This window comes from Charadrius vociferus, unplaced genomic scaffold, assembly GCF_000708025.1.
Source record: "Charadrius vociferus isolate BGI_N301 unplaced genomic scaffold, ASM70802v2 scaffold819, whole genome shotgun sequence".
In the NCBI taxonomy this organism is placed as follows: Eukaryota; Metazoa; Chordata; class Aves; order Charadriiformes; family Charadriidae; genus Charadrius; species Charadrius vociferus.
The window spans coordinates 56,230-78,840 of NW_009650062.1; the positions used below are offsets into that span (position 1 = coordinate 56,230).

Genomic DNA, 22,611 nt, shown 5'->3' on the forward strand with positions numbered 1-22,611 from the left:
GTCCCTTCCAACCCAAACCATTCTATGATTCCATATAGACTTTGCACCATCTGCAATGATAACATGCATGCTTTGGGATCTGTGTCCTCTAATTCAATAGAGTGGGAGAGCTGCCCGGGTTTCTGCAGCGTGCCCTGCTAGGAAAACATCGTGGCATCATGCGAGCTGGGAAGGACACATTAAAAAGTTGCCGGGTGCACAAAACAACTGTAGTTGGTGCAACTAGGTCAGGTGAGAACGTCAAGCTGCCGACAAACACATGATTACAGACAGGCCTTTGAACTCCGACTTCTGTGGCTTTTTAGAGGTATAGGTGGAGTCCTTGGCCATAAAGTACGTGCTTTGTCACTTCCCAGCCCGTGTCCAGGGATTTGTGCTTGGCTAAACACAGAAGCCTTGGGTTCTTAGGTGGGAGCAGAGTTACGGCACCGCACAACTATAAGGGAAAAAGATCAGGATTGTCTGGACTTCCTCTCAGCAAGATATTTGTTTTGCAGCATACGTACCCCTCAGTTGAACGGTAAGTTTGACGTCTGAGTTGTCCCCTGGTGCTCAACTCTGCAGAGTCGTGGCGGTAGGAAGGAACGATTCAGAACTTTGCAGAACAAGCCAAAAAAAAAAAAAATCTCTCTTAAGTTTGCAATGGAGACTTTCGATGGTGCCAACAGTGAGGAATGCCATTTCATCTTAAATCAAGGCTGCTGTAGGAGAGCCAAGGGAATCTGGAAATTAGGGGCGATGCTTTTCATGGGGTTTGTATTACTCTGTTTTGAACAGAGCTGAGAGGAGCTTGGCGTGAAGCCACTGTCCAAAACAATGTAGGGAAGCATATGCGGTTTGAGAATTACTCAACACCATTTGAGCTTTCAGTTTTTCCTGTCTTTCAATCCAAAAGGTATGAGGGTTCCAGGACTCAGTTTCCTCCACAGTAAGCAACTCTCCGCAGTAATGTTCACTAAAATCCTTTACTGTTGCAGTTTACACATGCAATACTGTGGCTTCCTTCTAGAAACTGCTTGCAATCAGTAAGAATTTAAATGAAAAAAATGACAAAAAAGATTAGAAGAACTCACTGGAATACATTACAGATAGTTTAATATTAATATTCCTATTAGTTGTTGTATCATTGCTAAAATTTAGCAGCGAGGAGCAGCAGGATTCAGAGGAGCCACCTTGCTGTTACTGCACATCCAGAAACCACACAATGCCCAGCAGCAAAAGTTAGAGCTGTTCACGTTAACGAATTTAGCCCAGAGCACAGGATCTGTACACAAAGGATCCATCATTTAAATCCAAGTTTTGCCCTAAAATAGGGTCTGAACGGTGTATATACACAGTGCTGGCCACCTACCTAAAATTAAATCACCTGCAGCTCTTCACACTAGAATATTTGTGCCGTGGGACCATCCTCCAGGCGAGGGCATGGTGAAGCCTTGTGACGGGTGTTGCTGGTACAGTTCAATACTTCTGCTTTCGGTGGTATTCCAGCTCCCACCCCTGTACCGCTATTACTGCGTCAAATTCTACGGCTGATCTACAGAAAATATAACTAAGCTGATTTTTTTCCCAAGTGCTCACTGTAGCTAAGTCCACAATTTTCCTGGCTCTTCAAAACAAAGTGAATACATTCCTCCATTCTTCACTATTTCAGTAAAGGACTACAAAAACGTGAAAAAAGAATATTCTGTTGTTCACAGGGATTTAATTCTGGTGGGGGACTGAGGCAGAAATAATGGATGGATACCGTGTTATGTGACTACAGACAGTATCAGCTTCAGCAAAGTGTTGAACAACAAACAAACAATAAAATGTTTTCTTTGAAGATTCACATCATTCTAAATACACCTGAAAATAATGAAACTGCCTGCACGTAACCTGTTGAAATATGGCATATTAATTTTACTTACTAGCAAGCAATAAATATATGAGAAGTGCTAGGTTAGGACATTTAAACTTCTACAGAATTTCAGAAAACAAGCGCAAATAATTTGCTAGAATTAGCTACAAAACTAGGAATTATACATCGAAATTTCTCTGCTTTCAGCATTGCTGGGGAGCATATCTATTTGAAAATGCTTGAAAGCAACAACATAAATGTTGCTTTTTGTTTAGAACAACAGAACTACTGGAGGCATTAGTCAGGCTGTCTATTTTAAGAATTCTGGAACAGAAAAAAAACCAAAAAGGATCGAAGGCTGATAAGGATCGCCAGAACATTTGCTTAACTGTACCTTTTTCCTCTCTACTGAAATCCCAATTCCCCAACACTTGTAATTCAGGGATTGCTGGTATACTTCCATCTCTTCCCCCAGCCCGGGTCCTGGAAATCCGATTGAAGGGGTGGAGTATCGTACTGCCGGAGAGAGCTTGGCTCTGCTTTATTCTGGGCTGAGCATGAGATATCTGATACCGGCTCTTCATGCAGAAGTTTGTTGTCAGAGTTCTTTGCAGAGAAAAAACCTTTCTTCTTCTTCAAGAGCAAACTTCTTTCCTGAAATGTACACAAACATTACTGTAAGCCAAGGGTGGCCAATCTGTTGAGCCGGTCAAGCGCAGTTCCCATGCCAAGGCAACATCACGTGAGCAGCCAGAGGGCCATGCTGGCGTGGGAGCACAGGGCAGTCCAAATCCCCAGCTGCCGAGGAAACGAGCCAGCAGGGACTGCCGGAGCTGACACCGCCGAGCTGCCGGGGGTCCCATTTGTACCCCCAGGCCAGCCTCATCTCAAAGCTGGCTCCTGGGGAACCACTGTCACCTCCTGCCTGGTAGCTGCTCCCAACCTTCCCCATCACATCCGTTAAAAGGAGATTGGGGAATACATACTGTCACCTTCATTCTTTAAAGTTTTTTCTAGGGGGGAGAGAATCCGGAAGGTCAATATCCTTGCATCAGACTATTCTGTACAATGCCAAGATAAGAGAGTTAAACAAGTTGTTCCATGAGCAGCAGAACTCAAGAACCCTGTTTTCCTGCAGATTTGGATAGGTTTTTGACTTCATCCTCGCTGCCTTCAGCTATAGGACCCCAGCCGGGTGGTATGCATAGAATGATTAGCCAAGGCTGGGTTATTTCCCTAGGTGGGGCAATTACTGGAATATTCTACTCAGAACAAGGGCTCTTCCTGGAACTTGCAACCGTCTGCCCTATTCAAACTTGGCTGAGACAGCCAGTGAGCTTAAAAATTATTGCAGAGTACTGACAGAAAGAGCATGTGCATAAACTTCAGTTCTTCAGGAAATCAAGCTAGTGCTGTCCTTCCCTTCCCCCGTCAGCCCCAAGGGAGCTGGTGCAGTAACCTCTGGAAATATAAAACGTGGAGCTTTTGCTCTGCCCTGGCAGGGCCCTTGCTCTGTCAGAGGAATGGAAACAATTTAAAATGCAACAAAGCCATCCGCTGCTGCAAAACTCAGCTGGATGCCTTTCCAGCCTGCGTGCGAAGATTCCTTTTCCCAGACAGGAACACAGGACTCAAAGACACAAATTGGATTATCGATCCACTGCAAAAAAGCAAGTACCTGTGAAAAACTGGAGAATTCAAAAGAGCATCTGCTCTGCCCTATTTCCTCAGCCACACGACAAGGTTTAAGTTACCGAGAGGATAATTTAACAACATGAAGGCTTAAATGTTAAGCTAAATATTCTACCTTCTGCTGTTCAGCAAACTGTTCTTCAGCAAACTCTTTCGCAGTAGGTTCTAGCTCATCTGGCTGTTGATGGTTGTCCAAAGCAGCCAGCACAGCATCATGAAGAGTTAGAAAGAACCTTTCTTTGGTCACACAGCTGCCAAAGAAATCATTCTTCTCCAAGTCTGCCATCAGAGAGGCTATAAAAAATGGGCGGGAGGGGGAAATAAAGCAGCAAAATCACACCAAGCAGCACAGCTAAAACGTTTCACTTAAGTTTAAAACTTATCCTTGGAGATAAGTCAACATTAGTAAGCAAATACTATACTCACAGTGACAGCCAGCTAGAAGGACTGTAATGCCAATATTGTGAAACATATGGATGATCTGTGGAAAGAATTCCATACAGGCATTAGAGCAATTCTGCGTTATACAAGTGCTCTAGAAGGTAAAACATAAACAGGGAAATAAAACTTCCCTTGTAGTGTTTTATCTCTGAAGAAAACCCTATTCTGGTATCTCAAATCCTGGATGTGAGTTCAGCACTAAACAGCCAAGTTGTCCAAGATCTTAGTGAACGGTGATTCTAGAAGCAGGGCAGGTCCCAGCCAGACCCCATGTCGCTTCTCCCACCACTCACTACGCAGCACACAATGATATTGCTTCATTTAAACAAAACGTTATCATGGGAAGAGACTAACTTGAAATATCTCTCCATACACAGATGCCATGGCCACGTGTAAACCAGCGTAGGAACCCATATTTTCAGGTGTGACCCCTAATTCTGGTTGTCTCAATTTTCCTGTCCAACATTTTTAGATAATTCAACTTAGTGTTAAAGGAATCAGATTTTAGAGGAGATAGATTCTTACCATTTTCTCAGTGCTTGACCCTTTGTAATTAAAAAGTAGTTGGGGGGGGGGTGTTAAAGGCAATGAAAATCATTATTTCAGAGTATCACAGAATTTCAGAACATGGGGCTGGAGGAATCTGGAAAAACTTCGACTTTGCCCCCTTTCCCATTTAATGGATGGCAAATACGGATTTTAGGGACATCAGCTCAGTCCCGGAATTATTCCAAACAGGTGTTAATCTAACCTGTTATTAAACAAAAATCTTTCGAAGCTGAGCTACAGAGTTTGAGGGAGCTGACTAAGAATCCATCTGGAACCGTATCTTTTTGAGAAGCACAGCTACATGAAATTTAATTTTGCTAAATATATATCTCCATTGGCAAAGATCCTCACTTTCAGATTTAAAAGTTCAAGGCATACTTCAAAGAAAAGGCTAATTAGGCAGTCAGCAATAATAACAAAATCACTAGGAAAAGATAGCTAGTAGTTTTATATCTGAAACTTTAACAGAAGAGCTGAGTTTTTTTAAAATGTCCAGCTAGAAGAAAAAAGAAACAGCCAAAATGGAAAAAACAAAGTGTAAATGTGGTTTTAGTTTATATGATTCTAGAACTGGTTGCAGCAGAGGACAGGTTTTTGCGTGTCCTTTGTATGGATAGTTTTGTTTTTTTAAAAAGTGATTTTATGGGAATTTCTGAAACTCAATAGTTAAATCTTGCACCCTTAAAGGTCAACTGGAAGACGTGCGGATTGTTACGTAGCAGGGTGTTTTAGGCTAACAAGAAACATAAGACATTGGGTAAACTTCAGGTTTCACATTTATGTGCAGTTAGGTTGCTTACCTGTCGCAGTAACTCTGAACCTATCAAATCCACAAATTGCACCATGCTGAAGTCTAAAATAATGGTGTGAACTGGACACGGTGAATGCACTGGCTGTTCCTCCTGATCTAGCTGTACTGAGGAATCATCTATGGCGGAGCCCGGTGAAAGGCAAGCACTTCTACCTTCATCCTCATTCTTTTTGGTCGTAAGTCCTGTGTTAAAGTCTGGGGATGCATCAGCTGCTCCCACCAAGAACGTCCTAGAGCTGAGTTTGTCTCCATACTTTGACCAATGTACCAAATTAACTGACGATGATGAGGAATCGCTGTCTGCGTGACATTTCTTCACCAGTTTCTCTGTATATGGTATCTAAGATGGAAAATGAAGAGTACACCAGTGGTTGGAAAAATTGGGCCCAGGAGATGGGAAACTTTTGGCTTTAAGTAAGACAGTACTGTAAATCATATGATATTTCTTCTCTCATGGTAAAAAAACCCATGTGAAATAACACTATATATAGCACAAAGCCACAAGAGTATGCAAAATAGCAGGTGACTTAGGCAAGGCTCAGATGTCATTAAGCAGAGTGCCTTCAGCCACCAAAGAGTACAGTGGTACCTCACTCTTCCCCACTGTGAAACGGCCGGCGATACTGGAGTCCGACTTGTTACTTCAACCTTTCAGAAGAGAAAAGGAGCAAAAAAAAGACTGCCCATGGCCATTGCCTTTCTGGGCAACAGTAAGTTCACTTCCTGGCTGAGTTCTGCAAACCTGTGATTCATCGACTCTTTTGTATGGCAGCTGGTCACAGAATGGACTGATTTAATCAATTTTTCTTTCTGAATTTTTCTTTTTTTAATTTTTATAACACAAGAAAGGAGAAGTCACTATTTGCATTTTTGTACCTCGGAGGATGATGTTAAGTTACCTAAAGCACCTTGGTGCCACATTTTCCAAACCACTCTTTCAACCCATTTCTCATACAATAGCTTTTACGAATCACATATAACTGCTTGAAAAATATCTTCTGAAGACAGTCCATTCCCTGAAGTTCCTTTCACATATTGTGTAAGGCAATTCAGAAAATTCAGATAAAGAGGGATATGAGTGACTCTCGAAGATGCACACCAGCCAATTATAGGAAAGGTGAGAAATCTTCTAATCACAATAATTGTAGCTGCCTTTGAGGTATTGTGTACTTGCACTTGGCAGTATTGGCAGTGGAACAAATTTCTCCTAAGCAAGGGAATTCTCTCAATTCTACGGGGAAAAAGAAGAAAATCCCTACTGAAGCACCTGACAAAATTAGATGTTGAATACTCCAATTGCTAGTTAATTCAGCCAGTAAGCTGAGCTACTATTGCTCTAGCAGATAAAGTATGTGTAAAGAAATACAGCTGTAATGTTTGCTTATTTTCATACAGCAAAAACATATATATATGCGCTTTACATAAACATTTGCAGTCCTTTCATAACTGGCAAGTTGAGAACATTGTCCTCAGTAACATAACACCAGGCACCTCAAACAAACAGACTAGATAAATAGACTTTTAAAGCTGACCCTAGGTGGTGGTAGAGGTGAATCACAGACACAAGAGCATTTAAGATATGTTCTTTCCACTGCAGTGTCAGACAGACTAATTAAAGCCCTCATTTCACTTTCATCTAGAGGCACTGCTTTCATGTCCATCTGAAAAAGAAAGGCAGTTTTATTAGAGTTTTTATCTCCCTAATGCAGACTCTTAGAAACTTCCACTGACTGAAAAAGTGGTATTTACCTTGCGTAACAAATAGGTTTTGAAGTGATGCATGTTTGCGAAAGAGATGGAAGAACAGCACTGGAAGATTTTGATACCTTCAATCTCCCTTGCCTGTAAAACAGAAGTTGGATCTGTGAGGTTTGTACCTAGAGGAGCTATTTTCCCCCTCCTGACTGCCTATGTTGTAGTCTGCAAGGTCCTACCCTAAGGACAGAGTTTGTCTGGTTATATTGTTAACTACACAACGTACTGGCAGTGCATTGGCAGCACGGACCAAATTACCATAAACTAATCTGCTTCACTTGCAATCAAAAACATCCCTCCAGCAGATCTATCACAGATGACACTTGGCTGCTCTAATGTAAAATATCCCAAATTATTTTTAATGCTTATTACAGAAAACATACACTATACCCTTATCTTATTAACCCTGTCCTTATATTATTCCTTTATTCGTATTATTTTGCAAATCCCTCGGCATAGCATTGGGAATGTACCCGTGCGGCAAAGGCAAAGCTCTCTACTGCGGTATTGTCTAAATCTGTATGGCGCAGGTCTTGAAAATAACGTGCCCTACCTATGATCCCATCCCCAGGAGAACCTCTGAGTCAGTCTAGCACACACACCGTCGTTATTGTGAAAACATCCGTGAAGCGGACAAAACCAGACTGAGAAAAGCAGGTCAGCAAAAACAGCCAAACAGCTCTGGAAATGACAGCAGCGCACCTTCCACCGTGGAGACAGCACGGATGGACGCAGCGAGCTCCAAAGGCCCAAGCAGGCTGGGCTAGGTATCTGAATCACTTCACACTACAGATACTTAAGTATTCTTCAAAGTTTTGAATCAAGTGAACTGAGCCTGAACGGTCACCCCCAGGCATTTAAGGGAAGAAGCTGGATTACAGAGAGAGATGGAACATTTGTTTTTTGTTTTCTCTTACGGCTCTGTAGACGGATAAACTTCTATAAATATTCATGTTTGGAATCTGTCCCAGCACCACCATCTTCATTCTGAAAAAAGATGTTTATTAGGTTTTCACAGAGAACAGAGGAAAACCATCTGTTCCCAAAAGCTTGATCTTCATTTCTCTCCTCTTCACTGGGTACATCAACTGTAACTTAGAGGGTGTGAGTACAAAAAGTTATTCACTCATAATCAGGGTTTCTTTGAGTAGGGAAGCAGTACACAAACACAGCCTTTAGCTACACTGGTGTCCTCAAGAATGTATAATGTCTCATTTCTAGCTCTGGAACACTTGGATTACTGTTATTACACTAGGAAGCATCTCCATCTCCCCACAGCCCTCCTCAAAGATAGGCAGAGGCAGCTATAAGTTGTGCTTAGAGCTGGCTGCACATAGGCTAGGTCTGATCCAGAGGTCCCGTAGCAGTATTTATGCAGGGGTTTGCCTTGAAGGAGAATATTTTGGTTTGGGTACAGTACTTTGCTAACGGTGGGCATGGTTTTGGGGCAGGTTCTGGTCAGTTTAGGGCATGGGTGGAATAAACACCTGGCTGGTTGCTGGAGAACTGGAAGGAAGTGGGCCCTGATGGATGGAAAATTGTTGTCAAGACACTCTTCAATGCAATCTGTTTGCAAATAACTTCCCACACTTTTTTAAGTGTTGTTGGCATAATGCTGTCACTGGTAGGAAATTGATAAGCGGTTATCTATCCCGACGATAGATCTTCTATCTGTCCCATGGACAGCAGGGATGCTCAACAGTGGCTGCAGAAATGCCCACTCACAATGCTCATTAAATCCCAAGGCAAATCCAAGAGTATAACTCCAAGCAGAAGCAATACAGTGAGTTTCAGACAGCAACTGAAATTCGTCCTGAAGGTATTCTTTCAGAGCCACTCTAGATCAGATCACAAGCAGTTCAATATTTGCAGCAATTAAATTATTTCCTACCTCTTTCCATGTTATTCTAGAGGTTTCGGTCTCCTCAGACAAGCACCTCCCTATCATGGTAAATCTCATGAGGTGTGGCTTGGATTTATGAATGATTTTCCTGTTTGGATTAGCAGCTAATAAACAGAGCGATGTGAGTCTGATGTAACCTCCCTCCCCTGTCACGAACTGAGTTTACGGAGAAGATAAAGCAACTGGGTAAATGGCAGTGAAGATTGAGGAACATACTTGAAATAGAGTCACATCATCTCATTTTACCCCTAGAGCAGCAGGGGTATATTATATAATATTTACACCTGCAGAAGGGACCAGTCCACAGCCCATAAACTCAAAGAGATTACTAGTTTGGAATAGCATTAGAGGGACTCCAGAATGACCTGACTGAAGTGTTTACAAACATGAAGCAGCTTTTTCATTGTCACATGTATAACTATCTCTAAAACATCAACTCTAAGAAAAACTAGTGTTTTCTTTTAAAAGTTACAGGTACCTGTGTGACCTAAAGGTGATTATGAAGAATGTAAATCCCATGGCAATTGCTAAGCCGACATCAAGACCAAGACAAAGCACTGCAGCAAAAGTTACAAGCCAAATAACCTTTGAACAATAGAAAGAGAGAACACGAACATTAAAAAGATGCAAAATGACCTCCAACTCGGCTCCAGCATTTGCAAATTGCAGACAAAAAAAAAAAGCTAGAAATGGTAATATGTGAAAAGTGCATCTAGACCAACCCAGTCTTGGAATTGGTTGCAAACTAGGATCACAAATTTCAGTTCAAATCTCCAGACTTTTTAACAGGGCTTCAATTATTAGCGAAACCCACATCATACTTCGGGTCTTTATGAGAAATCCTGCACAAGAGTTGACATCAGAATGTGGCCCCAACTGGCAGCCAGACAATTCCCTTCTTAGGGGATCCGGGAAGCAACAACAATAATCAGTTCTCCCTGTACAGAATTAATTGCAAAGTGATGTGTAGAGATTTCAATACATTTCTTTCAGCGGATATTTCAAAGGATCCCTTTTCTAAGGGAATGCCCACTGCTTTGCCCTGCCCTCCCAAAACATCCGTTTCTCCCTTTAAGGCACAGTCTAAGTCCTTGCTGGTTTTGTCACTTACAAAATGATACTTATCCCGTCTCCAGAGGATGGGGAGGTCCAGAAATTTTTCAAGAAAAGGAAGCATGTTAAATACCACAATAGCAGCCAGTATATCCTGTGAAAACAGAAAAATAGCATCTATTATTTGGTTATTTTTTGTTTGCAACCACAAACATGCTAAGGAACAGATATCCAGGACAGACAAATGGCTTGAAATTAAAATCTTATAATAGCTTTATTTCCATAAATTTTATAGCTATGTATAACAGTTCTCCACTGGTCTGCAAACCAACATGGAATTAGCATATAGCTTCTTGTTTGATTTCACAATCGCTCCTGCCAATACAACTGGACTTCCTCTTGCAATGCTATGTGTAGTTTCCATTACAGAGCTCCTCAGTGAATCCCTACGCCTCCTGCAGCACGAGGAGAAAGGCCAACACCATCTACAGAATTAAGAGCTGCTGTTTCAAAGAATGGTTTCAATTAGCATGGGTAGTTCACTGCCAGATTTAGGAAGCTGGTTGACACCATTTGTTGAAACAGCCTTTCTTAGCAATGAAAAAGAGACCAAAGGGAAGTAGGTGGTTAAATTGTGTTTCGTCAGTTAATTTTGGGAAAGGGATTAATTCTCGCATCTTACAAAGAGGCCAGGAAAAAATCAGGAAGTAATGCTTTGTCAGTGGTTCCCTAAAAAAATTAGAGAAAAAATGAAAGTCTAAATAAAACTTTAAGGGAAAAGTGGAAAATCGAGTATTCTGAATAATCTACAATAATAAAATGTTTATAGGCACACTGGCAATGCAAAATCCACACAAGGCAGTTTAGGAGTCCATATGGTTTTAAAATAAACCTCAAAGACCAAGCTAGAATCAGAGACACTAAACCCAAATTTCCATTTCGAAGATTTTATTTACCTCTTTACACCAAAGATTTTGAAGCACCCATCTTGGAACTATTTACACCGATGCAAGAGAGGAACTCATGAATTTGTTCTGCAGGTGTTCAAACGCTTGGAAGATGTGAGACCAAAAGTGGAATACAATGTTTAAATTACAGAGGCTGGCAGTGAAATTTCAGTCCAGTTTTGGCCAAGGATTTTTAGCTTGTACTGATCAGTGAGAGATGGGAGAGAGATACAATATTCATTACTTAATACATTAGCCAGCTGAAATTTAGGAGTTTAAAGTCATTATTTTGGTTTGGTCCATCCCTGAGAACAATTAAATCTACAGCATGATATAATCCTTAACTGTCCCAGAAAAATCTTCATATTATGCTCAGAAAATCTTCATTTTATGTTTAGAAAGTAAGTGGACCGCTGCCACAGCTATTTCAGGTTCACTTACATTAGGTATCACCTGGAAAAAGCGTCCGAGTTTCAGCGCTATCACCAGCATCATAGAAGCTCCAATCGCTGCTGCTAACTGAACAGAAATACTTTATTAGAGAGGCCTGACACAACCACTTCCTTACTTGTCCTCTCTAAACAAGCAAGTATGGTCCGTGTACCACCACTGACTGGGAAAAATAACCAGGGAACAATTAACAACAGCCGCAGGTGTGCTGCAATGCATGGTACAAATTCTAGAATACTCAAGCTGAAAGAGTTTTCTGTAGATATAAATTTGACCTAAACAGACTATTCTTAGGCACAACAGAACAATGCAGGATTGTGGTTTGATAATTTCACCTGAGTAATAAGATACTTCTCTTGGAAATCAGACTTCGGAATAAACTCTTTATTAAACAAAATTACTTCTATGATGCAGTAAAGCATGTACAGACATTCAGTTAAGAGGTATGATAAAAACATTATTACATATTATTACATATTACACCCTCTTTCCCCCCCTAAAAAAAAGATCACAAAGTCAAGTACTCAAAACTTAGGAAGAAGTGGCAGAATTAAGGGTGCATGAACAATTTTCTGTTTGGCTTTTTGGGTATATTCACTAAGATACAGTTTTAAACTGCATGGACGTATCCTGTTCTCCCCACAGGATCCTGGCTTCCTTCATGCCACATCACGTGCCGCGTATCATGTAAATATAGTACTTAACAGAACACACACACAGAGGGTATCTGAATTCCTGTTGCATGGTTATGTAACTTTATATCTCACAAATTGTTTAGATTAAATGTCAGCCTATACTCAATATACAATGATTTTAGATGAGTTTGGAAGCTTAACAAATTCAGACCAGCTCACCTGTGTTCTTCCACCTGTCTTCTCTTGAATGACAGTTCCAGAAATGGCACAGCTGACAACAAAGCTTTTGAAAAATGAGCTGAAAATATTGCATAGCCCTGCTGCTATTAGCTCCTGTAAAACAGAAACAGAAGGAAGCAGAGAAAGCCTCAAATGAATGACTTACCTTCATTAAAGTAGCTTATCAGGAATTCCTTTCCTTTTGCTCACACTTGCTCGTTGGTCATCTGTGTTGCTAAGCTCAGGAAACCTTCTGGAAAGCAATGTCTCCCAAGGTTAAATGACCTCTCTTAAAAGGCACACAGTTTTCACAGCTGAGGATCTCATGGACCCAAAAATTCCATTCCTTCTTCCAAAGAAATCCACTTAGAACCCCAAAGCTATGAAGCACTGACTTTCAAGCTAACATGTGGCAAATGCAGCATAGTACACCTGGACAAAAGTTGAGTGGAAAAGGCGTTCCCTTTATATCTATCCCCAGAGACTTTGAGAAGTCAGGGCAGCTTCCTTACTGGCTTAGTTCCATTCTAGTAAAGATCCAAAGCCATCACAACAAGCTAAACATGGAGTAGTGCAAAATGCCCAATGCTTACTAACGCTAGCACACTGGAAACTAACACAGTTTTAGCTTAAAAGCTTCTCGGAACGATCACTCTGGGCAGAGAATCCATACGCTTGGGATGGCAGCCACATACAGAGAAGAACTACGGCTGCTCTGGCCATTTACAACTTCAGCTATTAATTTATCATGCTTTTATAGTCTCGTGGATTCATGACAGCACCGGTCCTCAGGGATAAGTTGCAGCACTCTGTGTGTGTGAGGTTCATCCCCATCACTGGGAATATACGAAGGCTGTGTTTTGGCCTTCACATTATTGGTTTATAACAACCACCTTGCATCGGGAAGGGTAACAAGATGCTACCAAACCATCATGTGACATATTCACTCCGTCCTTGCATTTCTACCACTGTCAGGTAGTTAGTGGCTTTGCAAGTCAAGTTCAGCTCACTTCTTAGCCTAGGAGGTATGTGCAGTTTTGTTCTCACCTGATTGCTGGCAATATTGTAGTTGTGAAGTGAAGCATACCTCTCCCCAACAAAAACAAGAAGGAAATAGCTTACAATAGCAAGGGAGAAGGCATGCTGTATGATCTTGCTCAGGTTTGATAAATCTGGCAGCGTAGGAGGCAGAAACCTACAAGATCAGAGAACAGATAAGTTTAGGCCTGTTCTGAGCTCTGTCCACCATGACCCAGGATCGTCACCAGAGGCATCCAGCATCCCACAGGAGATGCAAGACTTCCACCTCACAAAAAATGCAAATTCCCTCCTCTTTGTGCTAATAAAACCTGAATCTAATAAAGAAAACTGCATTTTGAATTCTGCATATGCTCAGAAATGATGATGCAATTAAAATTCTTCAAGAGTTATTCCACTAGCTGTACTTCCCAGTAAAAATCAGCCCATGTCAGATTTCAAGAACAGGCTGAAACGTCTCTTTCGTATCTCAAAAGTACAACTTCATAAACAGCATAGATTACTAACCTCTGAGGGATCCTACTGACCACAGCACTACTAGATTCAGCGTGAAGATGAATACGATTAGAAATAATGGTGACTGTGATAATCTGGGGGAAAAAAATCAAGAAGCAATACTAGAGATTATATAGCATTGGCTCCTGAAACTGTACACAATCCATCTAAAGACAGTTAATCTTGTAGGAGTATTTAAAGGACTTAAGCACAGATTCAGTGTGCAAATATAAGAGCATCTTGAAGTAATGTGTGAAGTGGTTTTTGAAATAAAGTATATTATACTCTCTGTTAGTTCAATTATCACAATGGCATTTTGAAGCTCACTTACCAAGAGAAGTTCCATAGGAAATGTAATAGGACTATGTTTATAAGTTATCTTGATAGATGTATTGACACGTAGTGCAGCCATGCTCAGCAAAAATAGCAATATGCTGGTGGCATTAGCCTTTGGGAGAGCCAGGAAGTAATGAAATAGATTCTGAAAAAGAATCATCATAGAGAGGATCAGAGAAGACACTACAACTATTTCTATATTCCAGGAGATTGACATAGGTTGCCCTGACACTTGAACTCATCCTTTCTGCTACAGTGGTATCTTCAGTTAGAAGAAGAGAGACGCTAAGAAAAAAATGCTATTTAAAAATCTGTACCATCTATTGATATCTGCAGAGAAACCACTGCCACAAACAGCTCAGATCTAGCACTGTGATTCTTCTCTCTTCTACACTACGATTTTCTCAAGTTGTCTGATTGACATTACCAAAGTAAATTAGGATGAATTAGTTTTAACTTGTCTTTAGCTTGGAGTCTGCTGCTTCTTTGTCAGATATGATAAAGATACTGTGTGCCCAATTCCTTCCCCATGATGATCTAGTGAGGAAAAAAGTAGCTTTTCCTCTAACCTTTGCTCAACTACAGTTATAGACATGCTGAAAATGTATTATAGAGCTACATAAGTAATTAAAAATATGCATACAGACTTTTCTTCTTGCATGTCACACAATAAACTCCACACACTGTTCAAGACAACAGGAAAGCGAAGTAAACCACAGCTGAGACTTGCACAAATATCCCTTAGCAACTGACTTAGCGATTTCTGAAGCTGTTCTTTTCTTTCCCCTCCAAGAAGCATGCATTTCTTTGACTAATAATGAATTTACTCACATAAAAAATGCCCAGGGGACCCTTATGGAAGTCAAACATGATGTCAAAGATAAAGGTAAACTGTGATACAATGACATGCAACGCTGCTGCAGTGAGGTAAGCATCAATGAGAGTCTTCGGCACGTATGTTGTTACAAACCCCAGGCAAAAGCAACCTAGCAGCAACTGTATGGAACAAACGAGAAGCGAGACGTGATATAATTATCAATGTCTAACCCCGCCCTTCTTGTTTCCATATTTGAAAAGCATGACTCCTCGCTGCCATACGTGATGGATAGTTATTTGAACATGTTATTTTCATTATGCACAATTAAGTAAGACACTGCCAAACCAAAATAGAAGCACTTCGCATCAAGCGTGTGCAGTTATGCAGGACTACCTAAGGGTCAACATATTGTAGAACTGGTCAACATAGAAGATAATAATTTACTTCACACATATTAATCAGTGACACATTAATCTTAACTTATCGTGTCTTTTTCAGACAGCACGGGAGGAAGAGACAGACCTTCATGTCCCACTTTGCATAACATATGTATTCAAATGTGCTGAGTTTAGTTTTTGTGGTAAGAATATGCAAGCAGTACCAAGTCTTACATTCGTACGAGAATGCACATGAGGAATCATCAGTAAGGATATAAAATAGATTCAACTTCTACCTGAATGATGCCAGTCAAAAATGTTACTGATGCGGTAAGTGTCAAGGCCTCCGTGTAATCTTTCATAAATGTAGGGTCTGAGAAATTGTTGAGCCAACCATTAGAGGACAATGTTTGGTTGAAATTAGGAATCTTCAGAATGTTTGTCACCGCCACGTTTAGGATGCTGAATGAGCCTGGAACCAACAGAACAGAGAACAGAAAATGGAACTGCATGAGATGTTGCCACAAAGACTTATCTCAAAACCACGCATCCATCTCTTCCCTCCACCATCAGTCTGTGCAGTATGAGGCAGACTATTTTCATTCATATATATAATCCACTTATATAAACAGTTTTTACTGTTTCTGGGCAAGGACCTAAAGTTTCCAAAGTCAGATTCCTACCATTTTATGAATGAAGTCTTTAGCTGGTCAGATGCACAATAAAAAGAATTTAATGTGAAGCACAAAAAATGGATGCATTACAATGAGCTACCAGAACAGTTGAAAAACATAGAGAAAGAACTGCCAATTTACCTGAGGCCAGAGCTTCGCATACCCACTCGTTATGATAATGTGAAGGGCCTTCTCACATGTAAACAGCATTTTAATAATCTACCTTCTGAACAAATTAAGAATGTAAACCCATCAACAGTTCAGCCATGACAAGAAACTGTATGTAGAAGACCACGGGGAAGACCAGGAGCCAAACCATGATTCACAGTAACATCCTGGGGGTAAACGTGAGGCAGCTTGCATGGGTCCTTTACGTAGGAGACACCTCCATGACACTCCAGCTGCCTCCTTTGCACTGGTGTCTCTGGTAGCTCACATCCTCGGGGGGAAAAAGGACCTCACAGCTGAAACTTGACTGACTTGGTGAAATTCTCACCACACATCAGCTGCAGAAGTGGAACAACAATGAACTGAGAATCTGAGGGTCTGGATTCTCACCTAAATAACATCTGCCTATTAGATGACATAGACTAAGACGTCTCGCCAGCTTTTTGAAGCAGCATTGAACACAACCTTTAAGTCCTGTAGAAAGATTTCACAGTACAAAATAACCTCACCAATTGAGATATGATGCGAAGTCCCAAATATAACATATGTCAGCGAGCAGCAGAACGCAGAAAGGAAGCCATTGATATTTGGCAGAGGTAACTTGGTCAGCCAAACTCCTAAAAGTTCTGGAAAGGAAAAATCTGTTTCTAAAGTCATGAAAATTGGGCAGGCTCTCTATCTTTGGTTACTATTTATAAGTAAAGTTTTGCCAATGAAATCCTGCCAACCCTTATGAAAATCCCATTATATTTATTCACAGAATCACCACACATAATTAGCACAAGCACTGGTCTTGCTTACACTACCTGCCGCTTTCCAGTTTGGGTCTAAACATGCCAAATCAGTGAGCACGATGGCCATTCAACTCCCACAGTCTGGTTTTTAGGGAATTCAGGACCTGATAAAGCCAGGCCAGTTAGTGTCAAAAGCCAATGTTGTTTTACAACACAGGCCTTTGCTAACTAGAAATTAGACAAAGAACCGGAACAACTCTTTATTTAGGCCACCTGCTAGTGGGCGGCTGTTCATGTGGCTGTCTAACAGACCTGATTTCGCCAGGTGGATTTTAAAGACCATGTTATTTTGTTTGCAATATAGGCAAATGCTGCTATTAGTTTATATTTTGAGTAGTGTACTGTCCTCAAAATTACACCATGTAACATCTGCTTATAGAAAAGAAGTTCTCCTGCAAATATGCCAGTAAATATGTTAATGATTTAAGGAACTTCTAAGGTTAAAGTTCCCACATAACCTGATGACATTAGGAAGAACTGGAGATAGATTATAAAAAGCGTGACATACAAAAGGAAGCTGGAGTGTTTTTTCCTCTCTGCCTACCTTGAGGAATCTGAAACATCCCAACACTTAGGCCTGCATGTAGATCCCTCAAGATCCATTCTCTGAACCGATATGAAAACAGCCAGTTCAGGACAGGGAACATCTTGAGTGTGATCTTTCTGAACCTTCCCCAGGAGAATCTGAAAAGAATCAGATCAACTAAGCCATATGCAATGCCTTTTACAACTTCCATCTCTCCAGCGCTTTTGCATGGCCTCGTGCTCTGCAGGCAGAGGAGCCACACTGCCGTGGTTAGCTCTCCGCAGGCACCGCGTACTGTGAACCCACACAGGCATTCGCCTTCCGCAGATCCAGCTGCCACATAACATGAATCCCACATAGGCACCCCTATGCCTTTGCATTCCATTCAGATGAATCGCAAATACTCTGTGTGCCATTCGTATGATAGCCTGTCAGCGCCGGAGCCCAGAGTGCTGAATGCATCAATTACTTGACCTCATTAACACCGCAGGAAAATAGGAGATGGTATTTTGATTCCTCCTATTCTCATCTAGAAGAAAAACATACGAACACTACATCTGGGGGAGAAAAATAGGCAAGCCTATCCCACCTCCCAAAAAGCAGTCAAATGTTTCCTGAATTACATTAGTTAATAAGGGGATGCAAGCAGGACTTGACCAATATGATTTATTTTGCCTATGTTTTTGAATCAAAATTTCCAGTAGGTAAACTCTGACTAACCCCATGGCCCTGTGCTGCTTCTTCCCCATTTTAATCCCCAGGAAACATGGGTGATTTTCTACTTACAACCCAAATATAAGTGATGTAGTGTCTGCCCAAGGCTTCTGGCACCTGTGAACAGTGCCTGTGGGAACTGACCCCAGTTAACATTATAGAGCTGAGTCCCTTTCTATCATTTTATTGTTCAAGGTGACGACACACTGGGCTGACAAGTGGATACAAAATGGAGAACAGAGAAAACACATGAGATAGGGAAGTGGGAAAGAAACAGGGAAAAGAGTATGAGGAAGCAAGGCAGACATGGTTCTTAAATGACAAGTTGGGGGAGGGAATAAAGAGATTTTCTTATTAAGCATCAAGTGCAAGGATAAAGTTTCCAATAATATTAGTTATGACTTTAGAGCAAAATTGTCCCTTTGATCTCTGGGCGAGACTTATTTGATTACACCAGGTGTTTCTCAGTGGACAGACTGTTAACTCTAGGTCACATGTCATAATTATACACAATTCAACCTTTTCCATCAAGTAATCTTGTTTCTCTGACTCCAGAACTTCATCCCATCTCCTTCTTACATTTTTTTCTTTAAGATATATAAAAAGACAGCGCTGGAACAGAAGGCTATTGCACAATCTAAAGGATCTCACTATTACAGAAATGAATCTTGGTGACAAGTCTTCACGGTGAATGGAAACTAGAAAACACAATAGCAACTATGGCTCCATTTGCCTTCACTTATCACCAGGAAATTACTTTACAGCAGCGTAAGTTAGATGTGACCCATAGTTTTAGGCTGCAGTCCCACACATAGCTGAGCTGATGTAAGAGCTAGTTATAGACAAAGAGAGAGGTCTGGCTCCCCTGCTTTCCTTTCCCTGTGTGGTCCTGTCCCTTCTGGCAGCAGCAAGCTGTTAGATTAGCTCACCACACCTTGTGGAACCTCACCCATAGCTAGACTTGAGTCTCAAGTCCTGCCATGGTCTCAAAACAACAGTTTAAGTTTCAGTATACGTTCAGTATGCATGCTGAAACAAAGCCCAGATAAATGATGAATCAGAGATTTCGTATTTACTTTCTTAGGAGGACTTTGGAGAGAGGACCCAGCCATAACCATTGACAGTCCACTCTGCATCCAAAAAGAGATTCAGAAAGAAAACTGAGAGTATTCATAGTTAAACAAAACTAAAAGGGAAGCTGATGAATGGGCTTCCTATTTTTTATTATATTTGCCTTGCTGGAAGAACATCATGAATGCTCCTGTGCCGCCAATAAAGACTGCCTTCCGGTGAGTCTGCAGGGCTCCTCTGGCAGAAGAAATGCTTCTACTCTATAATGCCCACAAGAGAATTTTGGCAGATGGGAAAATGAGGCTGTGGAAGCATTAATGCTTTATCAGTACCCCAGCCTCACCCGTCCTCTTCAAAGAGCACAGCAACACGTTCCAAATCAATGCCAAAGCAGTTCAGTCAACCTCAGTCATACCATTATGCAACTTTCCATGTCTCCAGCTAAGAGGGAACAGAAAAAGGCTCTTGAAATTTAAGAAATAAAAGTATCAAAAGGCACAAATCAGAAAAAAGCAAATGAAAGCTCATGTCTGACAGCTGGGCTGAAGGAAGCACTACAAGGAACTACAACTATTGGCAGTTTCTCTTTACAGTGCATATATCCCTCACACTATCACAGTCCTGAAATGAACAGACACTTTTGCAGATTGCAGATAGCAAGTTTGGTAGTGCAACGCTACGCTGAGCTTGCACACTTCAAGTGCAAATTGCTGTGACTAGGTGTACTGCTTTGCTTATCAACCAGTGCAGTCAGCATTTTAATTACCAGCTGTGGAAAAGTTAGCACCTTTTTTACACTTGGGCTTGAAGAGCCTTCATAGTTTCTTTACACCAGGTAAATTCCCAGCATAGGACTCACCTGCACTGTAGCCGTCTGTTCTCTTGAAGGATTTGTACTGCGCCACCCAAAGTGGAAGACAGTTTTCTTTCAAAGTGTGCCTGGAAGTACTCCTCAGTCTGCATTTTCTCTTTGGACCCTGTAAGCTGCTGGTGGCCTGTAAGTACTGACAGTATTGTTGTCTAGTGCCGTATTTTCCTTCTGGTCATAGTCTGTCAAAACCAGCTGAACAGCAAATGCTGGGGACCACAATGAACACTGTTTCTTGGCAGTGAGACTGGAAGAAAGCAGCAGGGTCATTGGCTGAAGCATCTACTAAAACCAAAATAAAAAGCATGATATGTGATCAGTCCATCCCAACATAAGTCCTGTGAAGCTGGTAGTTACAGCAGGGATAAGCAAGGCTCTGGAGACTGAAATCCATGAAGGACATGCTGCTCTTAGGATCAAACAAACCCATTGCCAGATCAGTTGCAGGAACACTGGATCCTTCTGGAACTTGCCTTGTTCCTACTCTGTAGGAAAAATGAGCCCGAATTCCCTCCATTTTGTGATCCTGAAAGCAGGCCCGTGTTCAGGGAACTAAATACAACCCCTCTCCATAAACCTACCACGGCTGAGGAAATTGTTTGAATTCTCCTTGTTTCCAGTCCTGGAGGAAAAAGGATTAGTCTGAATCATACAGAGAGCATCTAAATCTGAGGCTGTACAAATGCCACAACTTGCGGTATAAAATGAGTATTTGACACCATTTGGGTTTTTTAATCCCCCAAATGTCTGACTCCCATTCCTTAGAATTTTAGAATCAGGAAGGAGATCTGTATTCAATCACTGTCACTCAGAGTAGGTAAGATGTGAGTTCCCAAAGTGAATATTGAGTAAGTAAAGGTCCAGTGCAAGAGCGGATCTAAGACAAAGTTCTCATACCGACAGCTGAGGCAGAAAAAGAAATCAAATCCAGAGCTGTCAAGTCCATATAAGAAGGGTGGTGACAGGTAGAAAGGGTGCTGACATGAGCAGAAGAAAGGAAGAAAAGAGGAAATATAAAAAGGCTGTGAGTGAGCAGTTGAGAGAGTCTATTCAGAATGTAATCTAAGTTTAAAGTATCAAAACCTGCAATAAAATTCATGGAGATTTCAGTTTTCTCCTCATATTTCATTTCCTGAACCACTAGGATCAGTTTGTACAGGTCTAGTGCTTTGCATCACTGAGATCTGCTACTTTGGATACAGCAACAGTGACTCTGACACAGTCTTTGGTGTCTTGTGAGACATGTCTACCAACACATACACACGCCCCAGCTGTGCTAAACCAGAGAGCAAGCGAGTTGTAGGCACGTCTCAAGCACACTTCATCCCTAGAGCACAGTTTCTCCCTCTTTTTACAGAGGAGATAAATCAAGGTCTTCCACAGATGAGTTTAAGAGGCATTTTGTTCATTAGCTTTTGAAGACTTAGATGTTTGTGACGTCTTTAAGCATAATCACCTTCTCAAGGCAAGGTAATACAACAGGCAAAACCAGCAAGAAGCTAGAGTTTGCAAATTAAAGGCATTAAAAACCCCAGAATGCCAGGATGTAGTTACTTTTTAGATGCAAGCAGTGGTAACTTTCAGCTGTTCACTCCTGTTATTCGGACTTCAACGCTGACTCGGAGCAGCGGAGCACAGGGTCCCACTCTGTTGCGCTGTGTGGAGAAAGAGATGGGTTTTGACATGGGAAGCCAAATGTTTTTAAAGCAGGCTTCCGTATTCCGTTCAGAACGTGTCGGTCTTGCACAGTACTGCTCACAAGACTCATCTTCCTCGAGCCTGAGATCAAAAGCTAAGTGGCCTTAAACACAAATCCCTAGTTATTTGCTGTGACTTTCTGTGCTTACTACCTGGTGAAGACACCCTGGGCTCCACTCCAGAACACGCTTAACCTGCAGCACTTAATGACTGCATTTGTCTTAGGCACACACTTGAAAGCAAGCACATACGATCTTTGGTATGCTACACTATTGAGAAAGAGTTTATTCTCCAAACACACAGAGAAAGACCCAGACGCTGGGAAAGCAGGGCAGGGAGAGCTTAGCTTCCATCCCTGCTGGCTCCAAGCCCCTGCAAGGGAACAAAATGTCCTTAGGATGTTTACCAGAGCAATTAATACTGGCTTGTAGGCCTGCAGAGGCACTAGAGCTATGCTTAGCCCAACCACGGCCGCCTGTCACCCACCACCGACCCTGAGGGGTCACCCAGGGCCTGCACAAGTGCCGCCAAGTTTTATCATCGATTTTCCTTTTTCTCTTCTTTTTTTTTTTTTTACTTAAAGCACAGCCCAAAGGGGCACTGCGCAGGGAAGCCACGCGCTGGGCTCCACGAAAAGGCGAAAGAGGGGACAGCACTGCCCCAATTTTTAGCCGATTGCTAGACGGCAGCACGCCGGTACCGGGCCCCTCCGCCGCCCCCTTCCCGCCGGGCGGCTCGCGCCA

At 41.7% G+C, this 22,611-nt stretch overlaps 2 protein-coding genes across 2 annotated transcripts in view; one reads left to right on the plus strand and one right to left on the minus strand.

Annotated features, from left to right (window-relative positions):
* Positions 1-3,371: 3,371 nt before the first annotated feature.
* Positions 3,372-17,638, minus strand: SLC26A8 (solute carrier family 26 (anion exchanger), member 8). Its single transcript, XM_009891733.1, has 18 exons — positions 17,536-17,638; positions 16,707-16,823; positions 15,652-15,827; positions 14,993-15,157; positions 14,157-14,306; positions 13,838-13,920; positions 13,340-13,487; positions 12,293-12,406; positions 11,430-11,507; positions 10,100-10,195; positions 9,467-9,573; positions 8,003-8,072; positions 7,080-7,172; positions 5,484-5,670; positions 5,320-5,390; positions 3,956-4,010; positions 3,645-3,823; positions 3,372-3,497 (listed from the first exon to the last, which is right to left on the minus strand). Exons 1-18 carry the CDS (start codon positions 17,636-17,638, stop codon positions 3,372-3,374), a joined length of 2,118 nt encoding a protein of 705 aa, XP_009890035.1.
* A 1,844-nt stretch (positions 17,639-19,482) lies between these two features.
* MAPK14 (mitogen-activated protein kinase 14) overlaps positions 19,483-22,611 on the plus strand; it is a 28,662-nt gene continuing 25,533 nt past the window's right edge. The window contains exon 1 of the mRNA XM_009891734.1: positions 19,483-19,520. Coding sequence (XP_009890036.1) covers positions 19,483-19,520 — 38 coding nt within the window. The remainder of the gene's footprint in view (positions 19,521-22,611) is intronic.

Coding starts and splice junctions, on each gene's coding strand:
- SLC26A8 (XM_009891733.1), bottom strand. CDS start 17,638: ATGTTCCCTGTCCTGAACTGGCTGTTTTCATATCGGTTCAGAGAATGG. Junction 13,488..13,837: donor GTCAGTAGGATCCCTCAGAG/GTTAGTAATCTA, acceptor CTGATCTTGTAG/GTTTCTGCCTCCTACGCTGC. Junction 5,391..5,483: donor CAAAAAGAATGAGGATGAAG/GTAGAAGTGCTT, acceptor CACCGTGTCCAG/TTCACACCATTATTTTAGAC.